The 27,415-nt window shown below is 42.1% G+C and overlaps 1 protein-coding gene across 4 annotated transcripts in view; it reads right to left on the bottom strand.

The window, feature by feature from the left end:
• The window catches only part of NOL4 (nucleolar protein 4), a 246,880-nt gene that overhangs the window by 80,960 nt on the left and 138,505 nt on the right, over positions 1-27,415 (bottom strand). For all 4 annotated transcript variants that reach the window (XM_007058785.4, XM_007058784.4, XM_043539666.1 and 1 more), the window contains one exon: positions 16,703-16,986. In XM_007058785.4, coding sequence (XP_007058847.1) covers positions 16,703-16,986 — 284 coding nt within the window. The remainder of the gene's footprint in view (positions 1-16,702; positions 16,987-27,415) is intronic.

Raw genomic sequence — 27,415 nt, 5'->3', positions numbered from 1 at the left:
GATTAATACAGGCTTTGGAAAAGGTGCAGTCCCACGGGGTTCCATCTGTAAAACAAGTTTTTAAAAAAGCAAATGACAAACTGTACAAACGAATGGCTTTACTTCACTCCAACAGTTATTGCAGGTTCATACTATCGAGCTGCTCCGCCCATGCTAGTTGGAGTAAGCGCAGAATGAGAGTGACCACCACTCTGCACAACGCTGGAGCTATACAGGGCGTTTGGATTAACAGCTGATGAGGTGGTGTGATTCAAGATGCTGCACTCCCAGTGCGTTACTAGATCCAGCTTCAGCAGCACTAGAGCTAACCCCAACCCCTACCTCAATAGGCTAGCTAGCTGGAGCTGAAAGCACCACTTAACTTGAACTAGAGATTTTTTTTGTGTGCACGGGAGCTGGGTTAGGGGCAAAACTTGAGTTATGCCTTAAACTAACTGCAGTGAAGACAACAGACACACACAGATCACAAAGGGAGCCAAGGAAAACACACACCCATCACTGGGGGCTATCCAAAGGGTCCAGCCCCAGCTCAAAGCACATCTCCTTCTGTCCTAAGCACCGAGACAGAGAACATTGTACAGGGATGTCATTGAGAACGCACGGCATGGGGCCACCCATCCCCCAAGGAAATTCACTTACATCTCCATGCTCCTCAAACAGCTACCAGCCTTCCCTTTTGACTCTGACGTGCAAAGCAGCCCTGGGAGCTCCAGTGGAACAGTAGGTGGAAGACACACAAGGCAAACGTGCTGGGTGGCTCAGTTGAGGGGTTTCCCTGATGAAGCTACATCATTCTCACTGCCAAGGATGGCACCTAGAAGGAAACACAAGAGGAGGAAAACGTTAGTTCATCATCGGTACCCAACACTGATAAGTAAAACAGAGACAGGGATGATAAACAGATCATCTTGTTTTTAATTAAAATATACATGAAAGAATCACATAAGCTTACCTGCTAGAGAACCAGCCCCCAGAGGTGTATTGGTGTTTGTCACAGTGGATCCCTGGGTGACATGTGAAGACGGGGGTTCGGAGTCAGGTGGCTCTGGACACGTTCCCAGCTGGCCAACATGATGATCTTGTGTGTGAGGGCATAGGCACTGTTTCGGATGGCACACATCCAGATTTATGCTGGATAGAACCATTTCAGATAATGAGAGAAGATAAGCATGTGAACAGGATCACATATAAGTCTACACACCCACCAGAACTAGGGAGAAGTGAAGGGCAGTGATAGAAAGGGTCAGCAAGCCACAGACTGAGATGGGTGTGCAGGGTACTTGGAGTGATGGTGCAGCATGAAGTGGTGGATAGGAAGCAGCAGGTGGTTGCAGAAGCTTCAGGGCTAGGTCCAACACCTCTCCTCTGTGGTGACCTGCAATATTTAATAGAAACACAGTTTGGAAGCCCAGTTAAACGCTGTTGCAGTCAAAAAGCTCTAGTTGTTTATGAAATTTATGAAATATTAAAGTACCTTGTGCAATTCACATGTTCCCTTTTTATGGATCACTCTTCCATGGTTGTGATGAATTCTTTCAGAAAGCCAAAACTGATGATAAGCTTTCAGGGTCTTCACATCCTTATGCATCTTTATCCTCTGCTGCTAAAATGGCATACTTTCATGCTCTTTGATTATTCTGATTATCCTTGCCTTAGTGAACAGCAGATAAGTAATACTTCCTGTCAAAAATATAAAGGGAAGGGTAAACCCCTTTAAAATCCCTCCTGGCCAGAGGAAAAATCCTCTTACCTGTAAAGGGTTAAGAAGCTAAAGGTAACCTCGGTGGCACCTGACCAAAATGACCAATGAGGAGACGAGATACTTTCAAAAGCTGGGAGGAGGGAGAGAAACAAAGGGTCTGTGTCTGTCTGTATGATGCTTTTGCCGGGGACAGAACAGGAATGGAGTCTTAGAACTTAGTAGGTAATCTAGCTAGATATGTGTTAGATTATGTTTTCTTTAAATGGCTGAGAAAATAGCTGTGCTGAATAGAATGAATATTCCTGTCTGTGTGTCTTTTTTGTAACTTAAGGTTTTGCCTAGAGGGATTCTCTATGTTTTGAAACTAATTACCCTGTAAGGTATCTACCATCCTGATTTTACAGAGGTGATTCCTTTACTTCTATTAAAAGTCTTCTTGTAAGAAAACTGAATGCTTTTTCATTGTTCTAAGATCCAAGGGTTTGGGTCTGTGGTCACCTATGCAAATTGGTGAGGATTTTTAACAAACCTTCCCCAGAAAGTGGGGTGCAAGGGTTGGGAGGATTTTGGGGGGAAAGACGTGTCCAGACTACATTTCCCAGTAAAGCCAGATAAAGTTTGGTGGTGGCAGTGGAAATCCAAGGGTAAAATAATTTTGTACCTTGGGGAAGTTTTAACCGAAGCTGGTAAAAGTAAGCTTAGGTGGTTTTCATGCAGGTCCCCACATCTGTACCCTAGAGTTCAGAGTGGGGAAGGAACCTTGACACTTCCTAATCAATATCATCTCAACTGCTCAGTCTCCAGGATCTTTATCTCCTTTCTACCAGTTATAGAAGATCATAGCAAAGAAGCAGTCCTCATGAAGATTTGTCAAGATTCCTGAATCACAAGAAAGGCTATTTTCCCTGCTTACCTCACCCTACTGCCTAGCCAGAACCCTCTTCAAATTGGACATCACCAGCATCAAGAGTAGACCCAACCACCACGAGCAGCAGAAGTTTAAGTGCCAAAGGACTGCATTGCTGTATCAAGCTAAAATTTCCCTGCAAAGTGCTGATTTGTTTAATCAGCAGGTAGTCCATGATGGACAATGTTGACTGACACAAGTGAACTTGCAGCAACAGGTGTGGAGGCCAGGATCCATGGGTCATAACCTCACAAAAATATCATGCACTGAAAATTAAGATCCTTCAACCAGGGAATAACATTATTTGTCAGTCTTTCCTGTTTTCCTAGTGTACCACACAATACTCATAAGATAACAGAAAGACATCTGTGTTGATTGTATATCGTTCTTTACTTGATCATAATGGACCGTTTACCCATCCATGTTGTCCATTTTGATGACATGAACCACGTCTGAACTATGCTTCTCCAGGAAAGTAAACCAGGGGGAAAATGAATGGGAGCGAAACTGCGTGGAAATAGGAGTAGCAAAAGGGAGAGTGAGGGTTAAAACACTAGTAGTGAAAAGGAGAAAAAAATCGAAGGGGGGAAAATACAAAAGATGCACTCTTGTAAAAATCATTTCCAAATTGATTACTTCTTTCCCACCAAAAATAAAGGGAGAGTCCCAGGGAATAATTCACTTCTTTCACCTCACCTCTGCCAACATACTAAATAGGGGCACTAAGCTATACTTCACTTGCAAGACTTCTTGCTGAAGATTATATTGGAGAGCCCCAGAGAACATTCAAACCAACATTTCTTTATACACTTTCGTATTTGTGGGTGTTCAACCCCAGACATTTCTATGAATGGTGATGGTATTGAAGAAGTCAGTGCCTCTGGGTACTTACAAGTACCGTGCTGCCTGCCTCATCATGCTTTCCTGAAAGTTCTTAATGAACATTACTCTGTCTTGCTGGGGGTAGGAGGGAGGGAGCAATTTGTCCACAGCAAGCACAGTGGGTATGAAGAAGTGTCAAACCAGCAGCAAATTATTTGATTGCTTTTAGCTTTTGCTCAAGAAAATCTGAGCAACATCTTCCCTTGTTTAAAAAGAGAGCTACATCAGTCAGTAACAAAACATTATTTATTTATAAATACCTAAAATATTATTATAAAACAAACCTACAAACATTTCATCATAAAAATGGGACTCAGCAGTGGTTTCTTTCCTCTGTTCATGGCTGACTCTGGCTATTATACATTAAAAAAAAAGACACCTTTCCAGGATTGATGGCTCCTTAAATAAAAATACAGTTTTGAAGGACTATAAAGTGTGTAGGAAGTAGCCAGTTACCAAGGTATTCATCAGAGAGTAGTTTGAGGGCCAGCTCTTCAATCTCTGGCATCTGCAAAGTAAAAGATGGCAGTTCATTAGCTGCAAATAATATTAAGACTAAATACAGTTACCAGGAATAGTAATTATTATTAAATCTCTCTCCGTTCACCATCAGATAATATTCAATCTTCCAAAACCAGGTCTCAGACCTCCCCTTCCCCCTCCCGCCCCCGCAGTATCTCTCTAGCTGGTAGCAGAGAGTGGGGAGATAGCTGTTCTGAACCATCTGAACTGGTTGAACTTCAGAAATCAACCGTGTGTGTGTGTGTAGGGGGGAGGGCAAATATAAAAGAATCAGGGAAGAGGATTCTAATACAAATACAAGGCCCAATTCTGAAGTCTTTCCTCAGGAACAACCCCCATTAGAACCAACGGAAGCTGCCTGAAGGGTGCAGACTTGGGTCTCCAGCATGCACAGCTTAACAAAGTTGTGGACTACACAGATGGAAGCAGCTAGGAGTTTCAGAATTTCCTTACCTCTGTTGCTGCTACTGCCTTCAATATCTTTCACCCTTGTCCAAGCTAATGCCCAGCTGCTAAATCCAGATGCAGTTAGACAGAGCCCAGGCATTCCCTGAAGTTGCCATTGCTTCTGCTTCGGCGTCAGGGAGTGGTAACTCTTAAGGTAAATGTGAATGAGTTCATAGAACAAATAGTTGGATCAGTGAGCAATGTACAAGCAGCCTGGAATCAATAGCATCACTAAATGGTGCCTGACCAAAATGTAATTTTTTAAAATCAGAGAAAATGTGATTTGAGAAAGATCACTCCAAAGACACTCTCTGCCAGGTAAGCAGTATATTAAGAGGACAGGACTTTATCCACAGATTGGATCAAATTCTGCTTTCTATTACACTTGTATAAATCTGAGGTAACTTCATTGACTTAATAGGATTACTGTGGATTTACATCACTGTAACGGATGCCATGCAAACAAATTATCTCATTGTCAAGAGTTTTCACTAAACTTGAGTTCCAGGTATACTCAGTGAACCTCTATGTGTGAGGAATTCGACATTCAATTGATGTCATCACGCACAAAGCGGTTTGATGTATTTAACTGGTTTTGCTAGAGCATCTACATGCTTCTAATAAACACTGCACTAGCTGTTTAGCACCTATATGTCAAGTTGCTTAATTTCTTTTAGTAACCCTTTTCTACCCAAGCATTTAGTTCCAGGCAGCCCCTGAAACTAAAAGTCTGACAATCACAGAGCATAAAATATATTTCTTTCTCAAGGGAAAGATTCACATTACCACTTTCCACATGGAACAAGGTAACCTTGAATGCCTTGGTCCCAGGCAACATCTCAGTAGCCTTCATTACTCCATTAAGTTTGATTGCGCTATAAGGGAACAGTTACAAATCTCTCTCTCTCACACACACAAACACACAGACACACACTTTCAGAGAAGCTTTGTTCTTAGAGCTATACAATCTTCTCCCCCCCGCCCCCCCCCAAAAGATAATAGTCTGACTTCTGGAGCTAGTTCAGCAGCCCCTCTCATTTCATAGAAGTAGAGAAGAGTAAAGCTAACAGTGGTAAATAGTAAAAGAATATATAAAGGGCTACCTCTTCACAGTATGAGGGCCTTAGAGAAGCTACTACAAATGAAACAGGAGCTGAAAGGGAAAGAGATGAAGGGCTAGATTGTCCCTGGCTTTTTTGTGGGTGAGCTGGAATGGGGAAGGAAGTTGCAAGGAACCTTCCCTCCCCTTCCCTGCTCACCTTGTTCAAGAACCAGGGAGAGCAGAGAGAGACTCTCCAAATTCAATTTGACTCCAAAGAGACTGCGGCCAGGGAACCCGGGGACAGCAGGATCCACCATCCAAAAAGGTGTTTAAGCCTTTATATTCCCCACTCTGTACATGCCAAAGATCTGTGAGTGCTCTCCTTAGGATAGTGCAGCTCTCAATCAGACAATCCTTACCCAAGCTGTGTGCAACGTATGCATTCTGCCCCAAGGAATGAATTCCTCCTTTATGTCACTTATTCTAACATTCGTATCTTAGAATCTCAAAATATGTCTATTCATTTAAGCAAAGACAACGAATGTGGAATTAATCTGATTGCAATTATTGGGTCTTTGAAGGAATTCACCACACTTCTCTCTATGCTGGGGGGAGCAGCATCACCCAGAAGGATGTTTAAGGCTGGTACAGTCCCAGCATGACCCTTTTATGTTCTATGGGATTAGAAGGTGGGTGTCATGCTGGAACAGCACAGTGCCTCACCATAACCTTTTTGCATGTTGAAAAGTCTAGCATCACACTGAACATTACCTTTTACCATACTTTTTCTTTTCTCCCTAGCAGTTTAAAGCCAATACAGTAACCCAGCAGAATTTAATTCTGTACATCCTACTAGCCTTATAATTAAGCAATAAAACAGGAATGTCAAACACCCAGTCCACAGGCTCTTGAGGTATTTACAACTGTATCACCAAAAACAACGTTCAACAGGCATGAACATAATTCTTAGAGGCATTTCCTAGCAGCCTGCAGAGCTGAGGTCAAAGTAACATTTCAGGGTAAAAAATCCACAGCTTCCTGCCATGCCCTACCCAGATGGTGAGCTCCACCTGCAAGAGAGACACGTAGAGTAACACATTTTCCAGAAGAGGAGCCCAAGCAGAAACCCATGTCTGAAAAGCTTGGATCCTGATGCAAATTCACAATTCATACCTTGGCACATCTGCGGCTTCATCTGTTCAGATTGTTACACAAAGACAGAAAAGTACTTTCTTTGCACAAAAAAGTCAACTGCATACAAGTTCTAAAGGTCCTGTTAAAGGAGCAGGAGCCTTTGATATTACCCTTGCCCATACAATGATGCCCCAGTCTTAGTTGGAGCCTCTGTGTGCTACTGTAATTCAAACAACAGATGATGATGAAGGAAAAGAAACAGAAAAGAAAAAAAAATACTTTCAGCAGCTCATCAAAAATAAAAATATATTCATGCTTAGAGCTACCACACTTATCCAGTCTACCTTCTACGCACTATCAAACCTCTATTCAGGAAGATATCAGATTATCATATCCAAGTCTCTCACTCTTCTTGAAACAGTTCCCTTTTCCAGATGACTTTTCAAGTAACCATTTACAAGGCAACTCCACAAAGGAGTGCAGCCTATTGTGGCAGAGCTCCGACCTTGTCCCTGTGGGTCCCACGCTTCCTGGCGGCTTATGGTAGCCTCAGAGGCTCACTGTGACCCTCCATGTAGCCCTTCTCTCTGTAGGGCCAGGGTTACAGTCTACTGAGCTCTTTTCATTACACACCAGCAAGGAGGTCGGTGAGAGAACTCCCACAGTCTCTGTTGTCCCTATGGGCTTACTCCTGAACAGTTTAGCCTCCTGTCCTGACAGGGGCCTGTCTTCCGCTCCCAGGAGGTGTTTCTGTAGTGGTGGGTTCCAGGGAACCCGGGCCCGCCCTCTACTCTGGGTTCCGGCCCAGGGACCCTAATGGCAACAGCTATTGGCAGCCAACCTTTCATGGCCAGAGTTGCTACATTTCCTTGGGCCACATCCCCACAGCTCTCCCGCTTCTCTCTCTTAACGCAGTCTTCACCCTTACCTTAGGGCTCTCTTTCCATTAGCTTGAGAGTGTCTTCATTACCCAGCCCTTCAGCTACACTTCCTCCCCTCTGGCTCCCCGGCTCCCCTCAGCCTGACCGGAGTGAGCCCTTTTATAGTATCAGAGGGCCTTAATTAGAGTCAGGTGTTCACATTAGCTTAACGGCCTCACCTGCCTCTTTGCAGGTTAATTGGAGTCACGTGTTATCATTAGCCTGGAGCAGTCCCTGCTCTGGTCAGTCAGGGAACACAAAACTGCTTATCCAGTGGCCAGTATATCTGCCTTCTACTACTCTGCTGTACCCAACTGGCCTGGGTCTATCACACTATATATAAAGAACACTATCATCTCATAAAGAGAACATTTGCTCTAGAAAAGCCCCCACATTCCCAAATCTTCACCAAGCAAGCATATAAACAAAAAATACAGATGGAGGCAACTAGTTAAACAGTGTCTCCCCCTATCTCAGAGACATAATGCCAGTTGTGATGAGGTTCCCACCAGACATTAAGTCTGATTTTTGATACTGAGCTAGGATGTTATTGTAACTTCAAAAAAACCTAAACGTGGGACCAATGTTTCCTCTAATTTTTGACAGGCCATGTGTGCAAAAAAATTCTTCCGTGCAACTTGTTGTGCTTCTGTACAAATTTTTTGTGCGTGCGGTGTTTTGCCATGTGCGCGGGGTTTAGGATCTGTGTGCGTGCGCACATGCACACAGCTTAGAGGGAACAGTGTCTGGGACCCATGCAGCTCAGTGACTGCCTCTCTTCCTATCCCTCACCATGATAGCTATGCTCAGTGGGGATGCTAATGCAACAGAATCCAAGTTTGAACCTGACACGGCTGGGGGAAAGACATTAATGGTAGAGGGCCCATGACTGTGGAACCAGCTACCACGTATTGTAGATCGTGCTGAGCATAACTTTTACCATATGTAGGGCCTGATCCAGCATCCACAGGAGTCCAGGGAAGCAATTCCACTGACTTCAATGGGCATAGGGCCCTGAGCACGATGCAGCACCTATTTATTCATCAGGCAGTTCTCAATTAATAATGTCATGAATCACCCTTACAATGGATACTGGAAAGCCAGCAGCCAAGATATGACTACGATAGGACCACAGCTTTAAAGATGAAACTGGAAACAAGTTCTTCCTTTTAGAGACTTATGATAAAGCTCCATATTTTTGTAGTGCAAGCAGAAATGACAATGATGTGCACATTAGAGAGATATAATATAATTAAAGTGAAAAGTCATAGGATGCAGTGTTCCTTGTTTATTGCTTTGCTCCTCATTTTTTATGAAAGGAAAAAAAAATTTATGTACTTGTCCACCAAGTTTAACCGTCTAAACATATGAGCTAATTATAATGCATTTCACAATATTGGCCAGATGTTCTAATCTATGATAAATATAATCAATCATCTCTAACTCTTCTGACTAAGAGTGACAAAACTATATAACTGTGATTTCTGATATTCTAAATCAAAGAAATATTTTTCCATATAGTGTCAGTCTAATCTTATCATCATAGTGCAGATGAGGGAAAAACATCATAAAAGAGAAATGGTTTACTTTATTTCAATAAATGATGTGGTAGAAATAAAGATTTGTACACCCAAAAGTTCTTCCAAAAAGGAGCTTACAGTCTAACAGAAGATAACAATACAACATTCATCATGATTAATCAGGAATGTAGGTGCTCCAGAATAAAACTTCAATAGGATTTACATACGGCCTTAACTGCATAATTACTTTATGCACACATGTAACTGTTTGAATTACATCCCTATCACTATTTTATACATTGGAAACCCAGTATTTTCCCGTTGTCTTTTAATATAACTTTTCTCAACTCTCATCTCCCGCATGGCTCTTACATTTATTAAGGGAACATTATTAAAATGGATAAGAAATGTATATAAATTTGATGCTTAGTGAACATTAAACCTGAGTTTTCTCATACATAGCTAGGAAACAGTCAGGGGGGTTCTGAATGGAATCACATTTTTTCAACAATATTCATAACTGTAAATGATGCCATTGCTCAGGTCTGATTAAAGCTGATCTTTTTATATGTTGGGAAGGGCCAGGGTCAGAGTCTCGGCTGCAGTCTAGTACCTTTGTGCCACTCTTCCTACATGGGGATTGCACAGGCATGGGGGAATCCACAGATGATTTCTATTCCACCTCCACATGCAGTGCATATTTGGGCACTAGGAGGATGGCCAGGGCATTACTGCACTTTTGCTATTTTTTGTTAGTGGATGGCCTCTGTGGTGGGATAGCCAGCCACATAAATTAGAGCAACCCCCAAGGAAGACAAGGATGTTGCAGAAAAGTTCAATGAATTCTTTGCATCAGTCTACATTGCAGAGGATATGAGCTAGATTCCCACACCCAAGCCTTTCTATTTAGGTAACAAATCTGAGGAACTGTACTGATTGAGGTGGCAGTAGAGGAAGTTTTAGAGCAAATTGATAAATTAAACAGTAATAAGTCACCAGGACCGGATGGTATTCACACAAGAGTTCTGAAGTGACTTAAATATGATATTGCAGAACTACTAACTACTGTATGTAACCTATCGCTTAAATCAGCCTCTGTACCAGGTAACTGGAGGGCAGCTAATGTAACGCCAATTCTTTAAAAAGGCTCCAGAAGCGATCCTGGCAATTATAGGCCAGTAAGTCTAACTTCAGTACCAGACAAATTGGTTGAAATTATAGTAAATAATAGAACTATCAGACACATAGATGAACACAATAGGTTGGGGAAGAGTCAAGATGGGTTTTATAAAGAGAAATCATGCCTCACCAATCTATTAGAATTCTTTGAGGAGGTCAACAAATATGTGGACAAAGGTGATATAGTGTACTTAGACTTTCAGAAAGCCTTTGACAAGGTCCTCACCAAAGGCTCTTAAGTAAAGTAAGAGCCATGGGATAAAGGGAAGGTTCTCTCATGGATTGGTAACTGGTTAAAAGATATCAGGGGGTAGCCGTGTTACTCTGTATCCACAAAAACAAGGAGTCTTCCGGTGGCACCTTAAAGACTAACAGTCTTTAAAGACACCGGACTCCTTGTTGTTTTGTGGTTAAAAGATAGGAAACAAAGGGTAGGAATAAATAGTCAATTTTCACAATGGGGAGAGGTAAATAGCAGCGTTCCCCAAGCTTCTGTACAGAGACCAGTGATGTTCAACATATTCATAAGTGACCTGGAAAAGGGGGTGAACAGTGAGATGGCAAAATATGCAGACAATACAAAATTATTCAAGCTAGTTAAGGCCAAAGCTGACTGCAAAAAGTTACGAAGGGGTCTCACAAAACTGGGTGACTGGACAACAAAATGGCAGATGAAATTCAGTGTTGCTAAGTGTAAAGTAATGAACACTGGAAAAACATAATCCCAACTAACATACAATATGATGGAGTCTAAACTATCTTTTGCCACTCATGAAAGTGATCTTGGAATCATCGTGGATAGTTCTCTGAAAACATCCTCTCAATGTGCAGTAGGAATCAAAAAGATAATAGAATGTTAGAAACCTTTAGGAAAGGGATAGGTAATCAGACAGAAAATATCATAATGCCACTTACACCTTGAATAGTATGTACAGTTCTGGTCACCCCATCTCAAAAAAGATACATTAGAATTGGAAAAGGTACGGAGAAGGGAAACACAAATAATTAAGAGTATACAATGGCTTCCATAGGAGGACAGATTAAGAAGACTGGGATTGTTCATTTTAGAAAAGAGACTACTAAGGGGGATATGATAAAGATCTATGAAATAATGAGAGATGTCAAGAAAGTGAATAAGGAAGTGTTATTTACCCCTTCACATACTATAAGAACCAGGGGTCACCCATTGAAATTAACTGGGAATAGATTTAAATCTAACATAAGGAAGTATTTCTTCACATAATGCACAGTCAACCTGTGGAACTTGTTGCCAGGGGATGTTGTGAAGGCCAAAACTATAACTGGGTTCAAAAAAGAATTAGATAAGTTCCTGTAAGATAGGTCCATCAATGGCTATTAGCCAAGATGCTCAGGGATGCAACCACATGCTCGGGATATCCCTAAACCTCTGACAGCCAGAAGCCGGGACTGGATCACAGGGGATGGATCACTCAATAATTGCCCTGTTCTGTTTGTTCCCTCTGAAGCATCTGGTACTGGCCACTGTTGGAAGACAGGATACTGGGCTAGATGGACCATTGGTTTGACCCAGTATGGCCATTCTTACTTAGTAGAAAGAGAGCCTGAGACACGAAGCCTGGTATAAGGGACCTGGTGTAAGGCCTGAACTAAAGTCAGGTCCTGCTGAGATAAAGCAAAGTTAGCAAGAATCGAGCTATGAGCAAAAGTCAGGCCCTGTTACAAAGCAGATGCCTGCTTGCGTGTTCACTATCCGACACATGAACTTGGCAAGAACAGGGCTGGCATTGCAAAAACACAAGCACTCCTAGGCACTAAGTATTTATAGAATCATAGAATATTAGGATTGGAAGAGACCTCACGAGGTCATCTAGTCCAATCCCCTACTCAAAGCAGGACCAACAACAACTAAATCATCCCAGCCAGGGCTATGTCAAGCCAGGCCTTAAAAACCTCTAAGGATGGAGATTCTACCACCACCCTAGGTAACCCATTCCAGTGCTTCACCACTCTCCTACTGGAATAGTGTTTCCCAATATCCAACCTAGACCTCCCTCACTGCAACTTGAGATCATTGCTTCTTGTTCTGTCATCTGCAACCACTGAGAATAGCCTAGCTCCATCCTCTCTGGAACACCCCTTCAGGTAGTTGAAGGCTGCTATCAAATCCCCCCTCACTCTTCTCTTCTGCAGACTAAACAAGCCCAGTTCCCTCAGCCTCTCCTCATAAGTCATGTGCCCCAGCCCCCTAATCATTTTCATTGCCCTCTGCTGGACTTTCCCCAATTTGTCCACATCCCTTCTGCAGTGGGGGTCCCGAAACCAGGTGTGGCCTCACCAATGCCGAACAGAGGGGAATAATCACTTCCCATGATCTGCTAGCAATGCTCCTGCTAATACAGCCCAATATGCCATTGGCCTTCTTGGCAACAAGGGCACACTGCTGACTCATATCCAGCTTCTCATCCACTGTAATCCCCAGGTCCTTTTCTGCAGAACTGCTGCTTAACCAGTCAGTCCCCAGCCTGTAGCGGTGCATGGGATTCTTCCTTCCTAAACACATTCCGGAAGAGTAGTACCAGAGCACCCCGATACAAGGTTATGGTGTAAACACACTCCCCGAAGATGATATAGAAACACACTGGCCCCTCCTAAAGAGAAGGTGTCATAAATATAAAGGGAAGGGTAACCACCTTTCTGTATACAGTGCTATAAAATCCCTCCTGGCCAGAGGCAAAACCATTTCACCTGTAAAGGGTTAAGAAGCTAAGGTAACCTCACTGGCACCTGACCAAAATGACCAATGAGGGGACAAGATACTTTCAAATCTGGAGTGGGAGGGAACAAAGGGTTCTGTCTGTCTGTGTGATGCTTTTGTCGGGAACAGATCAGGAATGCAGCCTTACAACTCCTGTTAAGTTAGTAAGTAATCTAGCTAGAACATGCGTTAGATTTCCTTTTGTTTAATGGCTGGTAAAATAAGCTGTGCTGGATGGAATGTATATTCCTGTTTTTGTGTCTTTTTGTAACTTAAGGTTTTGCCTAGAGGGATTCTCTATGTTTTGAATCTGATTACCCTGTAAGGTATTTACCATCCTGATTTTAGAGGTGATTCTTTTACCTTTTCTTTAATTAAAATTCTTCTTTTAAGAACCTGATTGCTTTTTCATTGTTCTTAAGATCCAAGGGTTTGGGTCTGTGTTAACCTGTACAAATTGGTGAGGATTCTTATCAAGCCTTCCCCAGGAAAGGGGGTGTAGGGCTTGGGGGATATTTTGGGGGAAGACATCTCCAAGTGCGCTCTTTCCCTGTTCTTTGTTTAAAACGCTTGGTGGTGGCAGCATACAGTTCAAGGACAAGGCAAAGTTTGTACCTTGGGGAAGTTTTTAATCTAAACTGGTAAGAATAAGCTTAGGGGGTCTTTCATGCAGGTCCCCACATCTGTACCCTAGAGTTCAGAGTGGGGAAGGAAACTTGACAGAAGGTCAGGATGACAGGGTGATGGATAGAGATGTTTTGATTGAACCAGCATGTAAAGGGTGGTAACTAACCATGTCAGAGGGGCAATACATAACTCATTTGTATCAGTGTATAAAAGAGGAGTCACAGAGGGGTGTCTTTTTCTGGCTGAGGGGGGAATGACCTGGTCCACTGTAACAGGCATACATGTGTTCATGGTCCTTTAGAGTCTATGGGTTACCTCGACAATAAACCTGGCCGAATGCCTTCGCTACTGAACCAAGTCTGTGGTCTTCTTGGGCAGTTCGACTGAGGTCTACTGCATCAGCTATCTGCACAGAGCCACACAGCACACAGAGAACACACACACTACCAACAACTGACAACACTTATGGTGTAAACTATACCAGGACCAAAGAAGAACTGGCTGCAGAAACAAAGAACTGCAGCTAGCTCCTTCGTGGCAGTCTCTCTCAGCTATGGCCAATGGATTTAGCCATTGTGCAGATGGCAATCTGACCCAATGTATTCATCAACTTTAAACTGCTCAGCAATATGTGGAATCTTCTTTTGGAGCAGAGTCCTGGGAGGAGATGCGCATCCTCTGATCTAATTGGGAGTTGAGTGTTCAGGACCTTTTTGATCAATGCAAAACATTTTGACCATATTTAGCATAAGAGATGTTATTTAAAGGTAAAATACTATTAATTACTTGTATGTGTGAGTGTGTGTGAGCAAGTGAATGTGTGTGTAAGAGAGAGAGTGTTGACAACAGGTGTTTTACACCAGTACAATTGCACTATAGTACTTTGTTATTGCTGCTATACATGTTTTTTAAAATACTTTATTTTTCAATATAATTAAGAATAGAATTCATTCATAAGCATACTCTTTTACTCCATCAACACATCACACTATGGGAAAACTCTGACACCACTTACTCTATCTAGGGACTACATTCCTTTTGAAATCTGCACAACACGTGTAATAAACAATATATAAAAATTAACGGTAGATGTTAATGTTATGTCGATGTAAAATAACATTAACATTTTTCCATTCCAGGCCACAACAAGGGGGAAAATGTATGTCGAGAAATGGGGTAGGATGGTAGTGAGTGATATGAAAGGTTATATGGCTGTAGGCAACTGACTGGATCGCTTAACATTGTTAAAGTAAAGTAAATAAAGTGTAATACTGGTTTGTGTGTTAGCGGGAATTCACTGACACACATACAATGTTAACCCTTTTTAGCAACTTTTTTTTGTTTGAGAATATACTATGGTGCCATAGTTCTGATTGCATTTGGAGACATAAAGCCAGGCCATATTCTTGCCATAACTGTACATTAGTTCCACCTTAAAGACCTTCTTCCCTTCCTCTTTCTCCAAGCTTATTTGTGTATTTGCAAAAGTACTGGCAGTAGCAGCAGTGTACCTCAGGCAAAAGAGCCTATGTGTCTATCAATATCTGGTTGACTGCCTTGTAAAGGGATCATTGCAACAATATTCCCTGGAGCAAGTGAAGACACTGCTTACATTTAGCCAGTTTAGGATTTACTGTGCATTGGTAGAAGTCTTGAGTAATTTCAGCACTAGAATATATATAATACTAAGACATAGAGTTAGTCAGAAGATTTTTGATAAAATAAAATTCATTGAAGAGGAAACACTTTGCAGAGACATCAATTTCTACTAAATTTTCATCAGGAAGATTTTTTGGGTCCAGGGCTTTCTGGTTAAAAATAAATAAAAAAAAAAATCAGAAACTCTCACTCTACATGTGATTAGGGAACTGGCCTGGGATGTGGGAAACCCAGGTTCAAATCTCTGATCCTCTCAACCAGAAAGAATAGGGATTTTAACCTGGATTCCCCTGTCAGCATCATAACTCCCAGGCTCTAGAGTGCAGTCAGTGTGTGTGTGTCTCCCTCCTTCCAGAATCGAAAAGTACAGGTTTCAATTCCATCACAATTTGGTTTTCAAGAAACATTCAAAAGGTTTTGTTTCCATTCCAATGCAGAACAACAAATTTCAAAACCTCAAAAGTTACAGTGAAACAGAATTGTCCTCTGGACAGAACTATGGCCCATCTCTGAACACGTCTAGAAAAAGGTTTTCCACACCACTCCATTACAAAGCCCTGCAAGAAAATGTAGGAGTTCAAAGTATACCTATATTGCCAGGCTAATTTATAGCCTTTTACTGAAGGCTAGTGACCAGCATTAATAGCATTTCGATCCAGTACGATAATAGCAATAATTGAATTTTAGAAGGTGCTAATCCAATTGGGAGTGTCAGATAAAAAGCAGGACTTGTCACCAATAGGAGCAGAGCAGATCAATGGGAAATTTATATTAAATAGACCATCTCTTCATCTTCCTTAGAATGCACATTCATGACAAATGCCTTCCTAGCAAGCTAGCTATCTAACGTGTAGAATCTGTCTTTATCCACAACATAACCACCTTACTTTTCTTCTGCCCATAAATGGAGACCACAGAGAAAAGACCTCAGGCAATTCCAGCTTCATAGAGCAAACCTGTCAGTTTCAATTCAAGTTGGGTGGCTGCATAATACATAAACAATCAGGAAGGAACCAAATCCAGTTCTTTTCAAATGTTGGTGATTTCCATGTAATAATCCATAGGGGCATAGGCATTGTACATTTAAACAGATTCATTCTATGGACATACAGTACATGTGATAGGATGGCCTTCTAAAAGTATTTCAGATGGATAGCTCAGACAGTTTATAAAAACACCTTATAACATCTGTTCTTGAAAGGGAACCACACTATTTTTGTCAGTGTATAAACATGACATATGTATATACTGTATACATAAACTAGTGCATGCAACTCTGTATATAGTATCTAAGTAACAATGCAACACATATTGTACAAATTTCATTAAATGCTCAACTGGCAATAACCTTTGGGTGTCTCTTGTAAATCTTTTCCTTTTCTAAGCTGTACATTTTATATCTGGAGAATGTGGAAGCATCTTACCTTGCTTCCATTTTCTCTTGCTTCTCTTTCCATCTTGAGATCAGAAATTAGGAGGTTCTTGTATTTGTTCTTTCCATTACTGTTGTGATCATCTAGTCTGTATTCTGAAGTCAGCTGAGCAGAGAGGGGACTGTCACTCAGGTTCAGAGGCTGCTCATCCTGCTCCAGATCTGTTTTGCCATTACTGTTGGTTTCTGCCATCTCCCTGCAGTGTATTCCACCTGAAGCATTGGAACTGTGCCCCACGGTCTCATTGCCATTAAAACTCTCTGCAGCTGAATCATCTATTAAAAAATACATATTTTCAGTAACATGCCACCATTTTTATCTCTGTACCAGATCAAACAGAATTTATGGCTTCACAGTGTTTTGCATCGCAAAATTAAAACTGTTTGAATGACATCTAGCATCCAATGCATTTGTGCCATAAAACAAAACAGTCTTCAAGTAAAATTAAGCTTGGGAAATAAATCTATGGAATGATAGTCAAAGTTAAGGGGAAAGATCTGGGCTGACACACTAGTGCAATTGTGCACCTAAAAACTAGTGTCATACTGGCTTTTTAGGAGCAAATTCTGCCCTTGTCCAGCTAGGCATGCATCCATTCATTTAGGCTCTTATAACCAAGTCTATCACTGTAACATCACATTTGTTTAAGTCAATGTAGTTGAAGGTGCTGAGGGGGCAGAATCTGGCTCTCACTTTTCAAGGGGCTGGAAAATATTTTACTAGGGACTAAGCGTTTAAATAGCAGCACAAGTGGCCATTTAAAAAAATTCTGTCATAAGTAGCGTAACATAAATATTCCTTAGTTCCCTGGCTTTGTGCATGCATTGCTGGCATTGGACATTATGCTGGGAAAGTTGATTCCCGGTAGAAAGACCATGGCTCAGTTGTTCTCAAACTATACGTCAATCATAACTGAAATAATAAAAATTACAATAAAAGACTAAGAGAAAGTCAGATTTTCATCTGAAATTTTTGCATGTTGTTGTTACAAGTAACTTTAAGACTGTTATAACTGAAAATAAAAATATATTTTTCCTCTAGCCTTTCAGAGGCAGATTCTGTCACCTGTGCTTTCAGTGCCTTATTCCATGAACAGTCCCATTGGAATCAACAGGGTTCCTTGAACAGCTATGTACTATGCAATGTAGGAAAAGGTGTCAGACTCTGGCCTCAGTTTGCTTACTGGATGCATTCAACAGCATTTTTGTGTAGTCACTTTCTCTGATTTGCTAATGGTGCACACTCTTCCCCAGGCTCCACAAGACTGTTTATCAATAACTAGGGCCCTACCAAATTCACAGCCATGGAAAATGCGTCACGGACCACGAAATCTGGTCTCCTCCCATGAAATCTGGAAGTGGCAGCCAGCATGCCCCTGTGACCCCTTCGCCTGCAGGCACCACTTCCCACAGTTCCCATTGACTGGGAACAGAGAATCGCACCCAGTGGGAGCTGTAGTGGGGGCGGCTCCTGTGGATGGTCAACGTCAGCAAAATGTCTTGTGGCCCGCAATCAGATTACCCTGATGGGCCGCATGCGGCCCGCGGGCCACAGGTTGCCCACCACTGCTTTAGTTTAAGGAAACATCATCTTCTCACATAACAGAATACTTTACAAGCAACAGCTGCAATAGCAAATTTACAAATCCTGTACTAGTGTGTGTTTGTTTTATAAATAATAAACGAACGTAGGAAATATAAAAGTCCCAGGTACAAAACTGTTAGATGGACATATCACATCTTCTAGTCACCAATTCAATACATGTATATTGGAACCACCTCTAAATTAATACCTGGGCCAAATCCAAGGCTTCAGTGGGACCACTGGAATAAGTACAGCAAACAGGAGTTGACCCCTAATAAAGGCCTAAACCTATTAAAGGAATATACTGTACATGATAGCCTTTGACCAGACACATGCCTACCGAGCATAATAAAATAAAATGTTGAAAACTCTACTTGCGACTGTAGAAACAGACAGGCTGTTTTATCACACTATGGAACAGGAATCCATATATCTTCTAGTACAGTGCCTAATCCAAGATACACATTATTTTAGATAAAGAACAATGTTTACAACTCTTCTCAAATGGTCTTATGCTCAAAAATAAGATAGAAATACAGAATTGTAACTTTATTTATGGAAAGTTCAAACAAAGTAAGATTGAGAAGCTCCTTGGTTAACACAAGTATATTGGGATAACTGGCAACAGAGGACAGAAAAATGTATTAAATGTAAACAGCTCTTTATTACTTAACTACTGAAAAATCCCTGAGAATTAACAATTGTACGTAAGCACTGACATTAAAACAATGATACACGTATTATCAACGTAACTTTAGCAGCACCCACAAATGACTCAATTACTATATAGTAAGCTCTTCTCTCTCATATAAAGTCAAATGCCTACAGTAAATAATACAGTTATACATGTTTTATCTTTCCCTTTAGGAATAAAAATCTAGGTCTAGGGGGAGAATGATCAGAAGTACGGCTATAAACCCACTTTTGCCATGTAAATATAAATATGAATTACCATAAAAGAACCAAGAAAAAAAAAGCATTTTAGCACTGATAGCTTCTTACAGATGTTACCAAGGTAACTAAATTACACAGTTTAGCATATTTCATTCCTGGGCAGTTGAGCTATTTTTGCAGAGAATACACTAACATTAAAACAACAGCTGTTCTGCAATTGAGACCAAGAGCCAGATCCTCTAGAGACCCTTACCCATGTGAAAAGAATTTATTCTCACAAATAGTCCCACTGACTTCAAGGGAAGGTTAGTGAGTCTGACCCAAGAAGTGAAGCATACTTTCCCTACCCCATGTACCTGGCCAGCTCTGCTGCCATGGTCCTGGCAACTTCCCCTCCCCATCTTGTCTGCTTTGATGAGTCTTGTGCCCTAGAGGTGCAGTCCCTGCACTCAGGGTATGTGGGGATAGGGATTATACCTGGCCTTTGTATAAAGGTGAAAGAGGGGTGACATCTTGCACTCTCCCAGCACCTTGTGCCTCACTAGAGCATCCCAGGCACAATCTGGCACAATCAGATTATAAACTCTTCTAATCTAAGGATTTATCTTCTTATTTTATCTGTGAAGCATCTAGCACACTGTTGCTTTCATATAAATACCAGACAAGGTATTTTTGCCATGTTATTAGCCTATTTTTCTAATGTCTGTCATAACCCCTCAGCAGCAATAAACTGTGGAAGCTGAAAATCTGTTTCCTTACCCAATATTTTTTCCTCCATCATTCAGCGGCAGGCACTGGTTTATACTTGGAGAGGTGATGGCAGGTTCAGGAATATAGGGATATATGCTGGGTCCTTATAGTCGCATGTGTGGGTACGATATATCTTGCATGAGTGGACAATTAGGTTTCAAACACTCCGTCAGTGTAACCTGTGCATATTCCTACTGGACAGTTTACATGGATTTATTTTTCGAAAACACCGCCTCCCTCCCCCGCAGCATTTCTTGGGGGGAGGAAGTGGGGAAAAAAATTGATTATCCAGGGCCTTTAGCAACAGAGAGAATGTGGCTTGTTGTAGCAACAGAGAGCGCGAGCGTGAGCACAGCCGCTCATAGAATATGTTGAGAGCAGCGTGTGGAATCTGATGATGTCAGGATGGCAGTTGGATTTTTGTTTTGTGCTGTGACTGGTTACAACTTCTTTGAGTATCTCTCTATGTGGAGCCCACTCTTGGTGCACATGTGCCCCCGTGCGTGAGAGACTGGAATCTTTAACCAGCAGTATCCACTGGGGCCACACACATGCACTGCATACTATTGCTCCCCCACCCTCATGGCATAAGAGGTTGAATGGTCCCAAAAGCCATTGCATTCCTTCCTACTGTGAGATGGAACAACCTCCGTATCCCTCTATTTCTTCTGTCTTTGTTACTTAGTTGTTAACTTTGTTAGTTATTGCCTTATTTCTACTAGTTAGCCCACTGACAAAAACAACACACGCACACCTACCCCGCCCCCACCAGGAGTGTAATTAGTTTAATTTCTAGGTGGTCCGGTACCAAACCACTACCGGAATAGTTGACTTGAAGTCCTCCGGTAACCTGCCTGCCAAGTGATGTGGCTATACTGCTGAATGATGGCCACATCAAAAGACTGCTTGCTTATTTGCTTTGTTTAAGGGAAGGACATATCCCCAGGAAGTGCAGAGTTTTCAAGTTCTTTCCCCAGGGTCTTTGCCCAGAGGTATGTTTCAAGTGGTTTTTGTTGGGGAAGTCTATGAAGGGAGCATGTGACTCAAACTCTTCCTGTTTCTGAGCGTACTATTCACTCTTTGAAAACACAGGCAGCAAGTGTCCCAGCTAGCCGAGAGGTTACCCAGGTTCCCTGGGATCAAAGAGACCACAGAAAAAGGCCTCTAAAACTGTGCTGCAGATTCCCTCGGATCAGTCAGCAACCCCTACTGCCCACATGAGGAAAGAGCACCATTCGAAGTCTGGAGCTCAGCACTGGTTTCTCTTCCAGGTATTGTCAAAGAACAAGCTATTAACTCTTAAAGCTTTGGATGCCAACATGATTACTGCAGCTAAGTCTGCACCACATGCCACTTCTGCCTCAATAAGGGTTTTGCCCCAAACATCAGCAGCTAGTTTACATCCTGTGATTCCATCTGTCCCGCTACCTTTTACCTCATCCAAGGGTCTCTCCTGAGCCTGAGTTTTGTTTACTGGAGATTTTGCCCCTTTCTGCAGTTTCTAAATTCAGAACAGTACTAGCACCTAGGATACCAACTATGATCATGTCATCACATCACTCCTACCACTCCATGGGGAAAAGCACCTCCTAAAAAGGAGTTTTACTATTCATCACCGTGTGTGTCTAACAGAAGTCTTTCTCCAGGAACTGCTAATTTATCACCTGAGCCAACTAAGGAGGAGGTTCAAGAAAAAGGAGTGATATCCCCTTCTGTCTCTCATCAGATGAGACACAAGTCAGTCAGATCTCAAACCCATGGATGCCTCCTCCTTGGCACCACACACCTTAATATGGGATGTAATTCTGGCCAGCTTGGATACCTCATTCTCATTTCTCAATGTGATAGGGTGTGAGTCATTCTTGAAGTAAATCTTTTGCATAACTGAAAACTCTCACAAAACAGTTCAGCTACCACAACCTGCTTGCACAGAGGATCATGAAATGCAGAGTGAGGACACAGGTAATTTTGAACAAGATGACCCAGTGACAGATATGGCTTTTTCTTCATCATCAGATGAAGCTGTTGTTCCATCAACTCCATCTGTGATGGACAACTTCAAAACGTTCCAGGACCTCCTAAAGTGGATGGCCAATACCATGGAGATTCCACTAGAGGTGGTACAAGAAAAATCATATAATGCCCATTAATGAGGGTATTCTAGATCCCATCAAGTATCTTGACAGATGCCAGCTTCTATCGATGCAACATCTAAATTGATGGACTGCAGATATGAAGCACCCTTCCAGGCATTTGGACTGTTTTTATACTCCTCCATCTCCTTCTCCATTTCTTAGTTGTATAGGCAGCAAATGAAAAGTCCAGACAACCTGGTCCACCAAATGGACCCCAAAGTACAAAGATCCAAAAAGATTGAAGAATATATTTTCTCCCAAAGTGATCCAGATACTCTACAGGTCAGAATTGCCAATTAACAGGCTTTAACAGCCAATGGACTATCTCAGAGAGATTTTAATGTTTTTTAGAATCTAAAGAGGAACCTAAGTCTCCAAGACAGCACTAAAAGTGTCACTTCATGCTGCAGATACATCTTGCAAGGTCAATGACTTTGTGCATTATAATGAGAAGAGCATCTTGGTTGATTGCATCTGGTTTGAATCAAAAGAGGTTCATAACAACAAAAGACCTAGTTTTTGAAGGATATGACATATTTAGTTCAAAAACAGATGAATTACACATTAAAGAATTCAAGAGCAACCCTCTGATATCTAGCCTTTATATCCCAGCATAGAATAGAAAACAAATTCAAACTGCGGATGACCTCAAGGCAGAAATACTCCTCTTCCTACTTCTATCATCAGAGACTGCCTAGAATCCTTTAGGAAGAGACCCTCATATAAGAGGAAAGGTTCTGCTTCCTCACTGGTGACATCCCATCCTGGACCGAACCAAGGGCAGCAAGTCTGACTTTGTGGTCAAGAGTTTTGGCTAATCTATATGGATCTTTACTGCCCACGGCTTCCAGCACTTGGTACCTCTGCCTTTTTTTTTTCCCCTCAAGGAGCCATGGACTGAAATTACAGTTGACCAATGGGACCTGTAAGTCATCTGAGAAGGCAGTGTCATCCAATTGCAATCACTGCCTCTGTCCCATCCCCATTCCACCCTTCTTCAGGAACCGTTTTTATAAGAGTCTTCAACAAGTGGACTCTGCTTCAACTAGGTATGACAGAGTGAGAGCCTCCCACTTTTAGGGGCAAAGGATTCTATTCTCCATATTTCCTGATTCCAGAGAAAAAGAAAGGTTGGCATCCTATTCTGGACCTCAGGAAACAAATGTATCAGTGGCACAGAGTTTTGAATGGTTACCCACACTTCTAAATCCCATCCTTAGATCCAACAGATTGGTTTATAATTCTCAGTTTACAGGACACTTAATTCCATGTGTCCATCCATCTCACAGAAAGCACCTATAGTTCACAGTAGCAGCGGAGCATGACCAATTCAGAGTACTGCCTTTCCGTCACTCCTCCGCCCCAAGTGTATTCTCTCTGTGGTGGCTGCTCGTCTAAGGAGACACAGTCTCCAGATTTACCCTTACTTCAATTATTGTTTAATTCAAAGAAAATCTTCTCACTAGGTCACTGAGACTATGTACATGAATTTTCCATTCTTTTCCTTGCTCATTTTTCCTTGGGTCCCAAGCTCCAAAAACACAAGTCAGTGTTCATTCCCACTCACTCAGTGGAGTGCATAAGAGCAATCCATGGCTCAAGACCCTCAGAAGCGGTCTTGCCTCAATACAGGTTTTGCACGATTCTTCACATTATACCAGAACTTCAGTTTCATCCAATAACTTTGGCAGGAGTCTGTTTCCAATTACTGGGGAACACGGCCTTATGCAATTTCACAACACTGAATGCCAGGTTTCATCTCAGATCATTCCAGGGATGTCTGAATTCATCCTTTCAACCAAGCAGACACAGTATGAATTTAACAGGTGTCAGTTCCAGCATGAATCCTATTCTCTCTCCTCTGGTGGAAGGATTTACAGAAAGTTTGTCAAGAGGTGTCATTTATTTCCCCATCTCCCAGCAAGATTACAGACACCTCCAGGAAAGGTTGGGGAATATATCTAGCTCTTTTTCAGTGTCACTGACTATGGTCCTATGTAGACTTTCAATCTCAGGTTAATGTTTTGGAACTCAGAATGATAAGACAAGTGAACAAATTGTTTCTGCCTCTGCTAAAGGGAACACCCACCCAGGTCTTGATAGACAACACTACAGTAATGAGTTACATCAACGGGCAAGGAAGGGCAGTTGTTCCATGGGGGTGGTGCATTCAGAATCACATCAATCTTATAGCTCGACATATACCAGGAGCACAAATCAATCTAGTGGACCACCTCAATGCATAAATGGACTCTACAGGATGTAGTTCTTACTCAAGTGTTTCAGGAGTGGAGAGTTTCCCTCAAAGATCTCTGCCACCAACCAGAACACAAAATGTCACGTTTGGTCTTGAAAAGGCATGAATCCAGGCTTCAGCTCAGATGGTCTCTCCTGATTCACTGGGGCAACCACTGAAGGCATTTCTTCCTGCCATTTCCAGTAATTCCTATAGTCCTTCCAAATATAAGACAAGGCCCAACTGGTTCTTACAGCAACAGTTTGGCTGTGTGAGACATAGTTCTCAGAACTATTGCATATTTCAGTTCAACCACCCATTACACTACCACCTCTTTAAAACAGTTTCACAAAACCATGGTCTAGTGCTTCCCCCAGACCCACTGTCTCTGCATTTAACAGCTTGGGTGCTGGCTGGTTGACATCTATGGATAGAAGCTGCTCAGCCGAGGTTCAAGACATTCTGATTCAGAGCAGGAAAGTGTCCCCTAGATTAACAGAGAAGGCACAATGGAAACATTTATCACACCAGGCTATTCAACATCACTGTCATCCATCGGAGACTTCCATTCCTGACATATTGGGCTATCTGTTCTCTCTAAAGCAGGCTGGACTCCAAATTAGTTCCATGATCATCTATTTGGCTGCAAACCATCTTTACAAGACTGCACAATATTTTCTCACCCAATGGCATCTAGATTTCTGAAAGGGCTAATTAATGTATTCCCTCCTATTAGACAGATTTCTTCTATATGGGATTTGAACATGGTTTTTGCCTCTCTGATGCATTTACCCTTTGAACCAGTGACGTCAAATTCTCTGTATCTGTACCTATTAATTAAGAGTGTATTCTTGGTGGCAATTACCTCAGCTCAGATGGTGAGCAGGATTCAGGCCATAATAGCTGGTCTCTCATACTCTGTTTTTCATAAGAGTGACTTTAAGAACCCACCTGAAACATACATCAGAAGAAAGACAAGGAGTACTTGTGGCACCTTAGAGACTAACCAATTTATTTGAGCATAAGCTTTCGTGAGCTACAGCTCACATCATCGGATGCATTCAGTGGAAAATACAGTGAGGAGATTTATATACATACAGAACATGAAAAAATGAGTGTTATCATACACACTGTAAGGAGAGTGATCACTTAAGATGAGCTATTACCAGCAGGAGAGCGGGGGGTTGGGGGGAAGAAAACCTTTTGTAGTGATAATCAAGGTGAGCTATTTCCAGCAGTTAACAAGAACGTCTGAGGAACAGTAGGGGGTGGGGGAGGAAATAAACATGGGGAAATAGTTTTACTTTGTGTAATGACCCATCCACTCCCAGTCTCTATTCAAGCCTAAGTTAATTGTATCCAGTTTGCAAATTAATTCCAATTCAGCAGCCTCTCATTGGAGTCTGTTTTTGAAGTCTTTTTGTTGTAATATTGCGACTTTTAGGTCTGTAATCGAGTGACCAGAGAGATTGAAGTGTTCTCCGACTGGTTTATGAATGTTATAATTCTTGACATCTGATTTGTGTCCATTTATTCTTTTACGTAGAGACTATCCAGTTTGATCAATCTACATGGCAGAGGGGCATTGCTGGCACATAATGGCATATATCACATTTGTTCCTCAGACGTTCTTGTTAAGTGCTGGAAATGGCCCACCTTGATTATCACTCCAAAAGGTTTTCTTCCCCCCTACCCCCCGCTCTCCTGCTAGTAATAGCTCATCTTAAGTGATCACTCTCCTTACAGTGTGTATGATAACACCCATTTTTTCATGTTCTGTGTGTATGTAAATCTCCTCACTGTATTTTCCACTGAATACATCCGATGAAGTGAGCTGTAGCTCACGAAAGCTTATGCTCAAATAAATTGGTTAGTCTCTAAGGTGCCACAAATACTCCTTTTCTTTTTGCAAATACAGACTAACATGGCTGCTACTCTGAAACCATACATCAGAAGGTAGTTTCAGACTTTCAAAATACCAGTGTTTTCCAAATCCTCAATCATCTCTGGGGAGGCCAAACTCCATGCTTTGGGCTTGCTGAGGGCTTTCTCCTCATATCTTCATAAAAACAAAACAATTTAAAAAATTGTCCTGACTTTTCATAGCCTTTCAAAAGTTTAGGACACAAGCCCCTCCATCCCCCTGGCATGCTCAGCCCCTGTTCCTGGCAGCCAAGCCTGGGCAGGGAGCAGGCTGCCGTTGCCTCCCAGCCAGGCTTACTCAGGCAGAAACAGCTCTGCCCCGCTCTCCAGCCAGTTGCCAGAGAGAGTGGCCAATTGTGTGAGGGGGAGGCGCAGGGAGAGAAGGACAGAAAGACCCTCCCCTCCACAGGTAATGTGGTGCGGGGAAAGCACTGCAGTCCCAGGCTGGGCGCAGGGCCGGGACATGTCACTGGGCTGGGGACACACGGTCACATGTCCTCCCCATTAGACTGTGCCCTCCCCCCCACAGTATGAGGAGGTACTAGTCATCTCTCAAAGGAGCATTCCAATCAATGGACTGAGACCTTCCAATCTTTTGAAAGTTACCAGAGACTTTACAAGCCAGCAGTCTGTAACATCACTGCTACAAACCTGATCCAAGAACTTTGCAATGATTGTATGTATATGATTTTTGACCATTTTTACTCTCTCCTCTTCTTTTTTCTTATAAACCAAACTTTGGACATTAGCTACTAAAGGATTGGCAACTGCGGGGTTATTGGGTAAACTCTGAGTTATATACTGACCTGGCTATGTGGCTGATCTCTTGGTATTAGAAGGACCCTTTGTTTGATCAAACTGGTTTTAAATAAACACTCATCATGAAGTCTAGTGTTTGGGAGTGGCAGGGGGGAGGTTAAATGAGTCCTGTAATGCCTAAGGAGACTGGATTTCTGACTTCTTGTTAACCAGTGTGGTGAAACAGAAGTTTACTTTTATTGTTGGGTTGGTATATCTTATGGAAGAATAACCACCAGTCTGGGGTCTGTCTGCCCCTATTTCTCAGCAGGTTGTCCTGAATTTGGCATCCTCAGCTGTGACCCACTGAGGCACGGTAACACCTTACAATGATTGTGGTTCCTGGAAATGCTCTGTCAATGTGGATTGCATGACTCACCCTCC

Source organism: Chelonia mydas, chromosome 2 (assembly GCF_015237465.2).
Source record: "Chelonia mydas isolate rCheMyd1 chromosome 2, rCheMyd1.pri.v2, whole genome shotgun sequence".
Lineage (NCBI taxonomy): Eukaryota > Metazoa > Chordata > Testudines > Cheloniidae > Chelonia > Chelonia mydas.
The sequence above is the reverse complement of the archived record's forward strand: the minus strand, read 5'-3'. Positions and strand labels throughout refer to the sequence as shown.